Below are 15,033 nucleotides of genomic sequence, written 5' to 3' on the forward strand. Positions count from 1 at the left end.
AGCAGGTAAGCAAACTAGAACACAGTCGATGGGGAAAGAAAACAGCTCTTACATATAACAAAGTGCCAACAGAAAGACATATGGGTTGTTATCAGGCAACTGACACAAAAGCTGCAGACAAGGTTCATTGATGGATGAAGAACTTAAAGAGTGAAGGGTTGAAAAGTGGTAGTTTCAACACATCCCAACATGCCTGCCAACTGCAGAGAGAGAAATGGTAACTTTACAGTATGGAAACATGGCTGGTACCCTCTTGATAGAACATCAGCACCACCCATCAGGCAGACCAGGGCCCTGTAGCATTATTTCTACGGTATTCTTTTTGGGTTTGTACCTTTTAAAACAAGGTCTCACTCTGTAGGACAGCGTGACTTCTAACACAAAATTCCCTTTTCTTGATTGATGGATTCCCTTTGATTGATGGATTCATAGGGATGGGCCAGCAACCCAAATCAACACAGCCAAATATGTAACTGCTCTACAACCAGAATGGTCAGAATCTATAGGCCTTTTCACAATGGAGGAGAGTCTGCAAAATGACTTAATAAGTGTCTAGTGATTAAAAGCCAAGGGTTTGAAAAGCTGTGAGAGACTGGAAGAGAACAAGGACAATGTAGAGCTAAATGCAGCATGGAGACCTGGGGAGAAGGGAGAAGCACAGCAGGAGTGTTTAGCCCCCTTTGTCTTTTTTATCCTTATTATTTTGAAGTTTGAGGAAAAGCTTGCAGTTTAAATAACGATTTATTTCCCACTGTACTGTGGGAAATACTGTACTGTGGTTATTTGAGAAGTTAGCATGAGGCAAAGCTGGGTGAGGGATACACAGGAGCCTTTCATCCTGGCCTCTTAACTTCAATGTAAGCCTAAAATAGGTGAGAAGAGAAAGGTTTAAAAAATAAACTAACTAGAAATAGCTAGGGGTGAGTGAGGTAAACTCCAGGATGCTAGTTGTCATAGCTGGGAAAACTGAACTGGATGAAGCTAGCTCAAAGGAAGTCTTTTGTCAAATTTTTCATGTCTAAAAAGAAAAAGAATCAAAAGAACCATGATTTAACCCAGAACAACTGAGACCTAAACACCTTGGTTTTCTACTCTGGTTTTCCTGCCCAGGATGCTCATTCCTATTCTAGAGTAATTGACAGGGAATAAAATGCCACACACATCAATATATGTAATAAGAGCATATCACATGAAATGTTTACTATGTCTGCCCTTTGTGACTGTAAGAAAAAAAATGAATCTTGTCAACAACAGAGAAAATTACATTTATATTGCAATCCCAGAAAACAAAGATCCAAACAGTGTTGAAATGGGCTCTAGAACTTACAAAATGGCAGCTATGTTTATAACGTCAAGCCACAATGGAGCTGGTAAACACCACGTGTGTTAGTGGGGAATGATGAAAAGTGCCAGCGAAAGTTCAGCTGTTCTGTGAATGAAAATGATCCTGAGAAAAGACTATCTTGCTTTCCCTGCCCGTGGTTAGAGTGCTAATTTAAAATTTATTTTATATGAAATAAAAAAATGTTAAAATATACATAGACCTGTGCTATACGATGCTCATCTTAGTCTTATACTCTTAAAATCTGTTACATATCTGCGGTTTCACCCATTTCTCTTCAGAGAGCTCAGAAAGCGGAGGCAGGCATTGTGCTGGGTGCTTCATACACGCATACAAATTCGGGACAGTAAGTATGAAATGTGCGCTATCAGCTGCACTGTAATGGTAAGGAGGTGAGTTCTACACAGAGTACTGCCCAGAAACCTGACTAGCAGGCATAAGGTAGAATTTAACCACACTAGGTCAGTCTACCAGCTTCCTGTCTTCCGTGGCATCTAGAAATTGGCACCCAGTACTAAGCTCTTCTCCATCATGGCATCTTTGCTTTCAGTGGTTTCCTTACATCTTCCTTCTGGTTCACTGCCTAGTCTCCTTTGAGCTTCAACTCACTTCTCAGTCAATATGATAAAGAGCCCAAGTTACTGACAAACACATATAGCTCAAGAACCTTCCTTCCTAAAGTTCTTCCTCACCCGACTGAAAAAAGGCAAGCACACTTACATCAGGCCCTTAAAGAGAAGACTCCTGCAAGAATACAGTGCAGCAACACAGGAAATGTGTCTCCCCTTCATCCTCGGGCTTTTCATTCTAGGCAGCATAGACTTATGGGTGATGTTTGGTACACCCTTACTCAAAAGGGCTTGGCCAGCTTATGCTCTGGGAGCACAGGAAAATTCAAGCTGGTTAGAGACATGATTTGTGAATTAATAACAAGTACTTTACTATCAAGTTGTTAAAACCAACCAACTACCAAACACAAACTAAGTCTCTTTTAAAATTGATGGTTCTTTCAAAAAGCTTATGAAGTGACAAACACAAATATACAAATATCAAAGGTTTGACTATATGAGTTATGTAGCATAAAATAAAAAGTATTCTATTTTTGTCTTTCTTTTCTACTCACTGAGTTTACTGTGGCCCTGGAGCTTCATGCAGATGACCAATATGCTAGCTACAGATTCTCAAATCTACAGTTTCCTCTTTAATGTTCCCATTTTCATGTAAAAGCACACAGTTGTTTTTTAAATTTCATATAAGTTTATTTTAATAAAAATTTATTTAAGTCACTTTGGACCCAGCATATCCTTGGGTTTTACCCACTCATCAAACTGTTCTGCTGTGAGATAGCCGAGTTCAATAGCTGTTTCCTTTAAAGTTGATCCTCTCTTGTGTGCAGTCTTGGCGATCTGAGCCGCTTTGTCATACCCTGAAGAGAAGACACACAACATAAACATTAGTAGTGAAATTTTTCTAAAATAAAAGGCAGCCATCATTTACTTGATACTATGTTATAGGCCTCTTATAAAGTAGAATATTCTACTTTAAAACTATGTAAGAGTTAGCCAGGTCGTGGTGGCACACGCCTTTAATCCCAGTACTCAGGAAGCAGGCGGATCTCTGAGTTTGAGGCCAGCCTGGTCTACAGAGCGAGTTCCAAAACAGCCAACTACAGCAAAACTCTGTCTTAAAAACAAAAACAAAACAAAACAAAAAAAACCCTATGTATAAGTGCCCAGCCAACAACTTTTATGTCTTCCATAAAATACAACCTTAATTTTCTTAGGAAACAGATGTAAGCATACCTCATTCTATCCAAGATTTGTCCTTATGTTGAAATGGACCAATAATTGAGAAAGAATATAAAAATTGAAAATAAATAAGACATAAAAATCCACACTTGGGTAGTTGTCTTTCTAGGGCAGCAATAAAATGTTAAATGTGGCAGGCATGCAGAAGAGACTGCTATTTAACAGGCAGCTGTCGGGCCTGCTCCGGAGAGAGAGATGGGAAGTCCTGGTGGAGGCAGGAGCAGCCAGACTGAGAGACTTCCAGCAGGCCTGCTTCCCACGGCCCTGCTCTTCTGGACTCTCCACCACACTGGCTGCCATTCCCTGGCATCTGCTTAGAAGGTTTTAGCAAAAGTATGTATTTGGACAAAGGAACCCAGGCAGCTCACGCAGGATGGTGAACTGTAATCCCAGCATCTGGAGATGGTCACTAGGCTCAGCCTGGTATACATAGCAAGCCCCTGCCTCAAAAACAAAACAAAAGATCACAGGCATTGGTTTACTTCAGTCATCTGCTTTTTAAATAAAGGCTGGCACCTGGAAGTTCTCAAGGTTGCTTTGACATTAAAAATTGGATGTTAAAAAAAAAAAAATAGAAGGCAGAAGCAAGGACAATGAAGTCAGTGATGGAGGACAAAAATAAAACTTAAGTCAGAAGACTATGACCAAAGGGAAAGGCCTGCTGAGGCAGGATGGAAACCAGGCAGTACAGTGGTACATATCTGAACACTCCCATATCAGAACTGTACTTGCTCTCTGACTCTATGGATGCTCATGGTGCTGACAAAGGCATGGAGCAACCACGGTCACCTGCAGGAAGGATATTCACATTCAACTCTTGAGTCAACTTCTCTTCTGAACTTCTTATGTGAGGATGACAAGCTAAGAAACGCTGCTCACCAACACAAAACACTGCTAAGTACCAGCCTTGTGCATCATACAGCCACTGAGGGCCTGGACCAGGCCTTACTTAGCCAGTGACGTGGATCCTGGCAAGCTAATATGGCCCATTTGCCAGAGACATCACTTTGGGTGGATCTCTCCTCACAGGGTCTACGAAATCTTCCCAGTCATTCTTAGACAGGGTGTCAGCAGCACTTGGAGTGTTTCTCACATGAGCATTTGGGGTTGCTTTGTACCTTTCCACTTAAATACTGATGTGTAACAATTTTAAATGAGTCAAGTCATTTTACCAACTTTGTAAAACAAAAAGAATAAAATCCAGCCCCTAAGATCAGGACTGCAGAACATTCTAAAGTGCTAACTGTATCATGCCACACAATTACACCATTATTCATTCTACAGCAGCCCAAAGCCATCTACTTGGCAGAGGGAACCACACAGCAGAATGCAGTAGCTGCCTCCACCTGTGCAAGCCAGAGCAGATGCCTTAATGGACTGGGCAGTGGTGCCAGTTAGGCTGCAATCTAAGTCTACATAAAACAGTGACAGTCTGAAAAAGACTAGGAACACAAAGGATAGTTTCAGGAAAAGTATCTAGTTTTCTCATACCCCTTCCCTATCAGCATCAAATGTGTCCCTTTTCTCTTTTAACTGGTAACATTCCGTATTTGAATTTGATAAAACAAAATCAAAGAACTGTATAGTGTCTAGGAAGAGGAGAAACCTGTGAACCCATTTGCTGCTGGTGGTCAGGCAGCGCCACCTCGTGGCGCTAACAAAGAGGGGTGTACAGATGACCTTCCCTGGTCGTCTGCATACAACACCCGGCATCTGAGCCTATTAACATGAAGTGAGGGCTGATGGGATGGCTTAGTGTGTACCGCTGCTCTCCACCACGACTGGGGCTCTGGGTTCCATCCCACACACCTGCACCGTAGAAGGAGAGAACTGACTCCTCAGAGCTTCTCTGAGGTCAGAGAAGCAGTTCTCTGGCCTCCATGTGTATCCATGGGAGACACACACACACACACACACACACACACACACACACACACACACTTTTCTAAAACATTTAAGGTTTTTTTTTTTTAAGCTTTTAAATGCTGTTTTCAAAATGGCATTACCCCCCAAACTTACCTATATGTGGATTAAGAGCTGTCACCAACATTAAAGACTCATTCATTAGCTTGCTGATTCTTTCTGTGTTGGCCTGGATACCCACCACACAGTTCTCTGTGAAGGACACTGAAGCATCCCCCAGCAGCCTGACTGAGTGCAACACATTCTTAATCTGTCAGAGAGACACAGAGGGAAAGAAAGGAGAATCACTTGTAAGCCTCAGTTCATTTTGTTTTGCTTTTGTCCAGTGACATGCATTATTTGATGTTCCAGGCTGGACATGTAACTCTATCACCGTACATCACTCTAACCAATTCTGCAGTGCAATACTCAAGGAAACAAGTAAGAACAGGAGGCACTGGGGACACAAAGTTACAAATCTACAAATGCTAGAAAAGACCTAAGTGTGAGTAACTGACACAAGACAGCACATGGCCAATAACTAATACAAGACACGGCCTACAGTGAGCGACTAACATAAGACAGCCTGTGGTGTCTACACAAAACAGGAGAGCTGTGCTATGGCCACTGTCTAGGAGTCCTCCTTGTCGCAGAGGAAGTGGACAGCAGAAATGGATAAAGACTCATCTATGCAGGGGAAAGAACAGCAGAGGCAGATGCTAAATTTTGGATTCTCTGTTTTATGCTTAATAGAACAAACATTCCAGGATCATTTTAACATCACATGATGTTTAAGATCATATAAAACCAACAGGTACATTTAACGACTGTTTCTTTTGAGTAACACTTCCCATATATACCTGTCTAAAACCCAGGAAGGTCTGGAAGCTGTACTTCCACGATGGATTCTAACAGACGCTAGACAGTAAAGCTTAATTTGATTCCAATGACTCTTGTAAGTCAAATATCTGGATTTTCTAATTAAGGACAAACTTTTTTTTTCAATTACGTCTGCTCCCACCCCAATGTCTGTCTTGTCTGTAATGGCTGATGCAACAGTTTTACTTTATGCCACGAAAAGACTGCATCTACCAGCTTTTTCTCATCTTCACCTTTACAAAGAAGGAATAAGATAAAATGGTTATTATTTTTAAAACACAATAAATGATTTAAAATCTAGAAATATACAGCTGTTATACATCTGTATATTAGAAATATATAGCTGTTATACATCTGTATATGTTAGGCAGTTGGCACTATTTGTTGGAAATATGGCATTGATGTGAAGGTATATAGAACTGAAGTTCACTGTCTTTCTTTACCTGTCTTTCATTTACCAATCCCAACAAAATAAACATGCCATGAAGGCAAAAACAAAACAAAAACCTTATCATGTTTATTGTTTTATTGTGAGCATCTAATATTGTGTGATCCAAAGTGAAACTTAAATAAATCTACTAATAGTCATTTGAATATTCTTATCAAGTAGACTTTATACCACAAACCAGTAAGAAATAAATTTGCCTCTAGTGTGTTTCAGATACAGTACTGTACATATGATGGACTTAACGGTGACTCAGCTTGGCTGTCTGAAGCTCAAGAGTATGCATACAAGAAGATACCATGTTGTTCCACATTTGAAATGTTGAAGGAAATAGAAGTTTGGTGGACAGTTTCCAAGGCACATGGAAAAAGCGAAAGTAAATTAAAGAAAGCTTTGTTTCGGACAGAGAAAGTGCTAAAGAAATGGAGAGAGGACCAACATGGTATCCTAAGAGAATGGGGACGTCCATTACAAGGCAAAGATGATGTCTGAAAATAATGCAAGCAATGTGAAGGGCCTGAGGCTAGACCACAGTGTTCAAACCATGAAAGAAAATGACAGTGGGTCAGTCTTTTCCAACCAAGTCTGAAAGCAGATGGCACAAAGCTGCAGAATGAGCAAGGGACAGGGCTGTAGGGGAGGTATACTTTTTAAGCTAAGAAGCCTTGAAGTGATTTCTAGGTGCTGGCATCCATAGTAGTAAGAGACAAAGAAGTTCTGTCTTACTTCCAGATTTCTTTTTTCCACTACTTAAAAGAGCAAACTATCAAATCACTTGAGCTGAGTAGGACTACAGTCTACTATTCCAGGTTATTTCAGAAGGACTAGGATATACTTGGTTTCCAGTTGCTACCTACACCACACAACTACCTTCTGTGGGAGTTCCCGAAATCTTGAGGAAAGACAAGAGCATTAGCAATTGGTCTTCAATCAAAAACTGCTAAAAATAAAACTGAAAGCTTACCATCATTGGTTTAAAAACATTCAACTCAAAATGTCCATTGCTGCCTCCAACCGTAACAGCAACATGATTCCCCATGACTTGGGCTGCAACCATGGTCACTGCTTCACATTGCGTAGGGTTCACCTTTCCTTTGAGAAAACCAGTGCAGAATCTCATCAAGTATACCCATGGTTTCCCATACCACTTTAGACTGTTTTTATATCAGGAAGAAATCTAACGTTATTAAATAAAAAGACGTCAAATAGGGCAAAGTTTAGGCACAGGCTATAATTCTAGTCACTCAACAGGCTAAAGCATGAGGATTCCAAGTTCAAGGACTACCTGAGCTACTGAGTGAAGGCCAGCCTGGGCAACTTAGTGAGTCTTGACTCAAAAAGTATAGAGTTCTAGGGATACATCTTTAAGACAGGGAATACATCCTAAAAACAGAATACTTGCCTAACATGAGGGAGGCCCTGGGTTCAATCCCCAATATCACAGACACACACAAAAATCAAAGATCTATTTACACATGGTTTTCCATTGTTATGGTTGTTTGTTTGTTTGTTTGTTTCCTATGTGGGCATTTAGGGAACCAGCACAAAATACACAATTAGAAAGACATAGACTCTACCTTCCTAGAGGATGGCAGCTAAGAAAAGAGCTGGCAACATCAATAAACAAGGTCCATACAGAGAAGGCTAGGCTGGAGCTGTATTTACCACCCAGGTCTCCAGGGCTCCAGCTCCTTTAAGAAGCCCAAATCCAAGCCACACAGCAAAGTCTTCTACCCAGTGTAAAGAATGAAGTGAAGCATGACCCCCTTTGTGATGTTCTCATTTGTCTTTTCTTTTGGAAACATTGTTTTGCTTAGTTGCCCTGTCAGGCCTGAAATAAGACTGGTAGCTCAGTTTGTCCTTGAACTTATAATCTTCCAGCTTCAGGTTCCAAAGTGCTAGGATTAACCATACGCATTGCCACACCTGGCTCCATTTCTCTTCTTAACAATTATTTTAAATTTGCAAGCAACTATGCCTATATGTCACTTGTCAAATAGTACTGCAAATCAAGCTCTTCTGGTCTATGCACATACACAGCCCATACATAACATACACAGTTAAAAGTCTAGTGAAAGCTTTTCCCGTATTCTAAATAACAAAAAGTAACTCTGAGCTGGCCTGCAGAGGGGCCTTTGTGAATCTTGATGCTGTCATACACATACTGCCACCTCAGCTACATGATCAGCAGGTGTTCTTGGTCCCTCCCCCGTGGGAGGCAGCAGTAAGAAGCTGAATGGGTAGAGCCCAACATCAAGATAGTTCTCCAACTAAAGTCAACTTATTAGTCTCCCCCTAAGTAACTGTTCACCTGACTCCATTCACATCCTAGACCAACTCCATCCAGTGTCAGTCCCTTGGATTTAACAGGACAGAATCTGAGGCAAAGCATGACACATGACTTCAGTAGGACTCATATTTATTCAATATAGGCTAAGTGTTTTACTCTGGCGTTTTACTCTTGACTTAGACTTAAGGTCCAACTACACAAAGGTTCCTCAAAACATCGCTAACTCAAGTCATTTACTTTCCTGACTCGGTAACTGACACAGCTTAAAGTTCTGCAAAGATCCACATGGACACCGTAGAACAAGTGCTGCTCACACCTCCCCCACTGCTTCAGGGATGGGAGAAAGTGAACAGACATGTTCTATGCTTGCAAATCCCTGGGATATAGTCAAATTCCAGCCCCAGAATTTATCAGCTATGTGCTTACCTGGCATGATGCTACTCCCTGGCTCATTTTCAGGCAAGATCAGCTCTCCCAGACCTGACCGAGGACCAGAACCAAGAAAGCGAATATCATTTGCTATCTTCATCAGACTGCATGCGGTTGTGTTCATGGCTCCACTAAGCTCCACCAGCGCATCGTGAGCGGCCAGAGCTTCAAACTTATTCGGGGCGGTGACAAAAGGCAAGCCTGCAGGAAGGAAAGAGCTCCGAGAGTGAACAATGAAGAGTAAACATGCTTGCAAGCAATAAGCAAGTTAAACAAGGTCCAAAAAGGCCAACATAGAGCAAATTAGAACAGAGGGGTGGGTGCACAACTCAATGACACCGCTTGCCCAGCATGCCCAAGGTGCTGGCTGAGTTTGATTCCCAGTACTACAAACGTCTATAAAGCAATAATAAATAAATAAATGCAGATTTTTCACTTGCAGGAAATGCTTAAGAGTCAAGCTGTGTCAATACTCCTTTACGACATCCCAAAGGGCCTCTTAACATGACTCTTTAACAAACACATGAATACCAGGCCTAACTACTCTTGAGTAAGGATGAGAACTGTGAAATTCACTCTGCTTTTTGTCCACACTCCAATTTTATACAACTGTTCAAAATCTCTATTCCAGTCTGTTCTACTGTTGAGAAAACAGGGAGCACAGATAAGCTATGGTCTCAGTCCACCCATCCTACAAAGATTCTGAAATCTGTACTCTAAATCTGAATACAGTTCCTTTCTATTAAAACGTGATTTAAAAAAAAAAAAAACTTCAGCTAAAGAACAGCAAGTGTGAGTGCCCAGCCACAGAAAGCACATACATATCACCCATACCCCAAGGCTCAAAGACATCTCAGAGAGAAGGCAGGAAGAATGACTAGCTAGAGGATGGGGCGAGAGCTGGGAAATGCTGTCCTTGACATGGCATGGCTACTGCTTGTGTGAACTCACATCGGCTGTGGTTATCTCATAAGATCAAGCCAGTTAAAAATTTCTGCAAGGAGACCCCTCCTCTACCTGAGGAGCTATTGGCAGGTGTTGGCTGCTGGAGGAAGAAGAGCCATTTTTCTTTGGGGATGGCTACTAGCGGCTTGCCCGTACCCCCGTGATAATTTCACACCCATACATACATGGGCAGGGCAGCACAAACTGAGCTTGAGAGTATATACTGAGATAGGGGAGGACTTGGAATTGGGAGGGAGATATGTTTGGGAGTATAGATGGGAGCTGAATATGGTCAGGATACATTGTATACATATATGATATTAAAAAAGAAACTAAATGAATATCCTAAAAACTCACCTATTAGCCTGTGATATGTATTTTACAGTTACCAGTACCCCTAACTTTCTGGTTAACACCTGCATCTTAATCAGTTTTCTGGACAAGACAAGCTGGTTCTAATAATAACAAATTATTATTCAGATTATAGTACTGTACTAATGGGAAGACAGTATTTAAAGATGTTAAGGCAAAGAAATATCACAGTGTGACATACAAAAACTAAGCTTACAGCACATTTATCACATAGGTTTCTCAACAGTCAACTGTTTCTACTTTCCTTGAAAACTACTTGAAACAGCTTTGAAGAAAAAGGACTAAATGCGACCAGATAGCAAACAAAGCTACCGTGTAAATTGCATGCCTATAAACTCTTATATGGAAGCCTTTAAAAAGTAAAACAAACTTAACTGCTGAAACCAACACCAGCCGTGTTTGAGGGGAACATGTCACTAGGAAATTTCAGAAGAATTCAGCCTAGAAACATGTAGAAAATGCATAAGCTGATATAAAGAAGGTGAGTAATGACACATGAGGTTCCCGACCTGTGAGTGTGGCCACTTTCGCGGCCACCTTTTCTGCGAAGCCAATCCTGGTGTTGAGGCCTGTCCCAACGGCAGTGCCCCCAGCAGCGAGCTCATAGATCCTTGGCATGGCGGCTTTTATCCTCACCATCGCATACTGGATTTGCTGAACATATCCACTGAATTCCTGACAAGGAGAAATAACAGTAAGAACAAATTCCTAACAGCATACAACTTACTCTAATGGCACTAATAGAAGCTTTTACAATGTAGTACGGAATATTAAGTTATATGCAACTTAATGTGAATTCATTAACATAATGAAGTAAGAGGAAGGGCTACAACTCTACAAGGTACAACCATGAGAATAGTTAACATGGAGCTTTGTTTAAAACTTAAGTTTTAACAGTGTCAAGAAAACAGCCCATGAAATGACCGTTTAAAAAGAACAGTTTCACCACATTAAATTCCTGTTCTGTCCACAATCCACCCAAAGAGCTGATCTTCTCCCCCACTTTTTGAGTATAGCCCAGAGAAAAAAAAACAGCAAATAGAACCCAAAGGGGGGAAAAAAAAGAAAAAAAAAAAAAAAGAAAGCAGAAGTATTTTCCATACAGTTTCAGCTTAAACTCCCGAGAGGAAACGCAAGAGGCTGTTTACAGGGAGCTGAGAGTGAAGCACCTCATTCAACAGCCTGAGAAGGCTACAGTGAGACAGGATCACAGTGCCACTGTGCACTTTAATTCTGCTGTCAGCATCGCATTGCTTCCCACACCACGTCACTTTAAAGCAACCATCAATTTGTATGTCATGTTAATAATTAAGCAGGGACAAAAAAGTTATGCTCAGCCAGGGGCAGTGGCACACATCTATAATCCCAGCACTTGGGGAGGCAGAGGCAGATAGCTGTGAGTTCGAGGCCAGCCTGGTCTTCAAAGCGAGTCCAGGGCAGCCAAGGCTACAGAGAGAAACCCTGACTCAAAAACAAACAAACAAAACAAAACAAAACCCCAAACAAACAGAAAACAAAAAAACCTTATGCTCTTATTATTTTACAGTTGGCTTTATCTGGGGAAGCCACGATACATAGTTAAACTAAGTCTTTTCTCCTCCCTAAAAATACCGAAAAACTAAATACTTTTGATGAGGATCGGGGTTTCACTATATTCTAAAGAAAACCTTTCAAAAGGCAGATCTAATTCATGAGATATTAACTTTTTTTCATTCTCTCTCCCCCTCCTTTTCCTTCCCTGTAGTATGTGCCCATGCACACGTGCGCGCGCGCACACACACACCAGCTATATGTAGAGAATGCATTTTAAAAACTGCAAAAACCCAAAAAGCAATTCCAATCAAAACAAATATATGTGTTTCTCACAAAGTGAAAAAGAAAACAGAATGGCTGTCATGATTAAGTAGTGTGACGACACCATTCAGGAGATTGAGACTTGGCTCAAACTGATTTTTAGTATAGCGGCTTTCAACATGCAACACTCGAAAAAACAAAACGAAAAAAAAGATAAAAATTAGGAACCAGGAGAAACAGACTGCACATATTTTTCCTTCTTAGAAATTACAAATAGAACTAAGAGCTAATGATGTAAAGAAAATGGCAAAAAAGACAATTTTTATCCCTTCACTCACTTTTTGCTAAATCTCTGAAGTATTCCTCATTCTCTCTGTAAAAATTTTGCTAAATAATGAAGCATTGTTTATTATTTGCCACAGAACAACAGAGAATCCAAACAACAGAGAATCCACCCAAGTGGGCAGCAATCAAGTTCCCACCCTCACCTAGTTTTCATGAAAATACTGTCTGGTAACTACCAGTTGATATTTGGCAATGGATGGCTATCTTTTCATACATAAACTATACATATTCTACCTCCCAAACTGGAGTGTGAGCTGAGACAAAACTGTTTCATGAACTTCCTTTGGTTTCTTTTTAGTTCACAATATTAGATCTCCCTTCAGCTGTTGATACAGAAACATAAAAATGCTTTTTGCTACCCTGAGAGGTACACCTCTTCACATAAGTAATGTTAAAGGGTAAGATGGGCCTCACATAATAACTTTAGAAAAATCTGCTTTAAATAAATACCTTTTTTACGTTAGGAGAGACAGATGAAGCATTCATAATAATGGATTCATGAAGACATCTGCTATATACTGGAGATGGTTCTAAACACTCTTTGTCATTGAGCTCACTACAGCCTTACAACCATGCATTCTCCCTGCTTTACAACCCAGAAAACCAAGGCTCAGAAGTTAAGTAACTTTCCCACAGTCACAAAACTGCTCTACAGCAAAGCAAAACTTGAATCCAGCACCCAACTGAGCCCAGCTGACTGCTGGCATGTTCTGATCTTATGTGTATACTATTAAAAGTTGCCCACTGGTTAATTAAGAAAATCTACCACTGATCTTTGTTGTTATGAACCTGGCCTTTACTTAAAAGGCAATTTTGAGGGGAAACACTAATAATTTGTTCAGTCCCTAAACTGAGCAAAGTGAGTCATACGCCTGTACCTGCCCAAGAGTAAGTGGGACAGCGTCCTGCGTGTGTGTTCGCCCGATTTTGATGATCTGCGCAAACTCTTTGGATTTTGCACTGAGCGCATCATGCAGCTTCTGTAGTCCCGGCAGTAGGACCCCGTGAACTTCCATTGCAGCAGCGATGTGCATTGCTGTGGGGAAGGTGTCATTCGAGCTCTGTGGGGAATTTTTCAAAAGAAACGTAAGATGTTAGCTCTTGGAGGTCAGGAAAGGGGACTTCAAATAAAACCAACTAGGTGACTGTTCAAAATCCAGTATGTACAGTACTCAGTGGTGTTCATATGGCAAGTAATAGGTCAATCGGTGAAACTAAAAGCAAGTTCCTAAAAGGAACATACTCAGGACTGTCTCATACACAAGTATATTGGCCATAATACATATTATAACCAAGCATGCGAAATCCACTATACAAGTGCTTCCTAAAAAAGGACAGTCTACATAGGAGTTAACAAGCACATGTGAAAGCAGAAACGTGTCCTAGAATGCCATTCCTATACAAAACATTTATTTAGTAAACTTTAGAAAAACTCCTTGAGGTGGGAAGCCAAAAAAAAAAAACCGCCAAGCTGTCAAGATAGCATGACCTGCACAATATTTAGAACTTGTGAAACTTAAAGCCAGGCGTGCATACTCAGTACACTGCTGTCCTTGTAGTTTCACGGCGTGATGAGATTTTAAAATACATTTGCTATTTACAAATTTCAACTGTTTCTTATGGCAACTACCAAAGCACTTCCAGAGAAAGGAACAGTCCAATGACCATCATGCATCACCCACCTAAACCTAACCAGCATGCATCCAGTCTGGTGACTCCTGTTTCCTACCACATCATTCTGAAGCACACTTCAGACTACAAATTATGTTTAAAAAAACATATTTAAAGGTAATATTGAGCTTTAAAAGTTCCTTAAAAATAAACTGTATAAAAAAACTTTGCTTTTAACACTTAAAAACATATTAGACCTAGTACCCAGATCCCAGGTTTTTTGGTTTTTGTTGTTGTTATTGTTTGTTTGTTTATTTAAATGACTGTTTCCAGGGATGGAACACAGAAAATATATGATGAGCTTGGATGTCTTGCACTAGACTTGGATAACTGACTATGAAAATGCATACTGGTGTGGGTTCAGAGACAAAAAAAAAAAAAAAAAAAAAAAGACAGTAGCATACCTAAAGAACACAACTGAGCATGGTTTCCCACACTCAGGCAATCTCAGTAACATAAACACAAAATATAGGGGTTTAACTGAAGGGACAGCAAGCCACTGTGAATTTATAGCACTAAACACAACGAATAAATAAACAGACAGCAAGGCTTCCTTACAGGAAAACTCCCATTAGTAAGTTAAAAAGAAAGAAAACTGAGCAGTGTGGTGGTGGCACACGCCTTTGATCCCAGCACTTGGGAAGACAGAGGCAGGCGGATCTTTGTGAGTTCGAGGCCAACCTCGTCTACAGAGCGAGTTCCAGGACAGCCACAGCTACACAAATAAACTCTACTTCAAGAAAACCACAAAAAAAAAAGAAAGAAGAAAGAAAGAAAGAAAGAAAGAAAGAAAGAAAGAAAGAAAGAAAGA

At 40.6% G+C, this 15,033-nt stretch overlaps 1 protein-coding gene across 2 annotated transcripts in view; it reads right to left on the bottom strand.

Annotated features, from left to right (window-relative positions):
• Positions 1–2,576: 2,576 nt before the first annotated feature.
• Positions 2,577–15,033, bottom strand: part of Fh (fumarate hydratase) — a 22,542-nt gene continuing 10,085 nt past the window's right edge. For both annotated transcript variants that reach the window (XM_055608539.1, XM_055608547.1), the window contains 6 exons: positions 13,430–13,612; positions 10,922–11,087; positions 9,093–9,296; positions 7,341–7,468; positions 5,170–5,323; positions 2,577–2,768 (listed from right to left, as the gene is read on the bottom strand). In XM_055608539.1, the coding sequence (XP_055464514.1) occupies positions 2,626–2,768; positions 5,170–5,323; positions 7,341–7,468; positions 9,093–9,296; positions 10,922–11,087; positions 13,430–13,612 (978 nt within the window). In that variant the 3' untranslated portion in view covers positions 2,577–2,625. The remainder of the gene's footprint in view (positions 2,769–5,169; positions 5,324–7,340; positions 7,469–9,092; positions 9,297–10,921; positions 11,088–13,429; positions 13,613–15,033) is intronic.

Source organism: Psammomys obesus, unplaced genomic scaffold, assembly GCF_907164565.1.
Source record: "Psammomys obesus unplaced genomic scaffold, mPsaObe1.curated_primary_1811, whole genome shotgun sequence".
Lineage (NCBI taxonomy): Eukaryota > Metazoa > Chordata > Mammalia > Rodentia > Muridae > Psammomys > Psammomys obesus.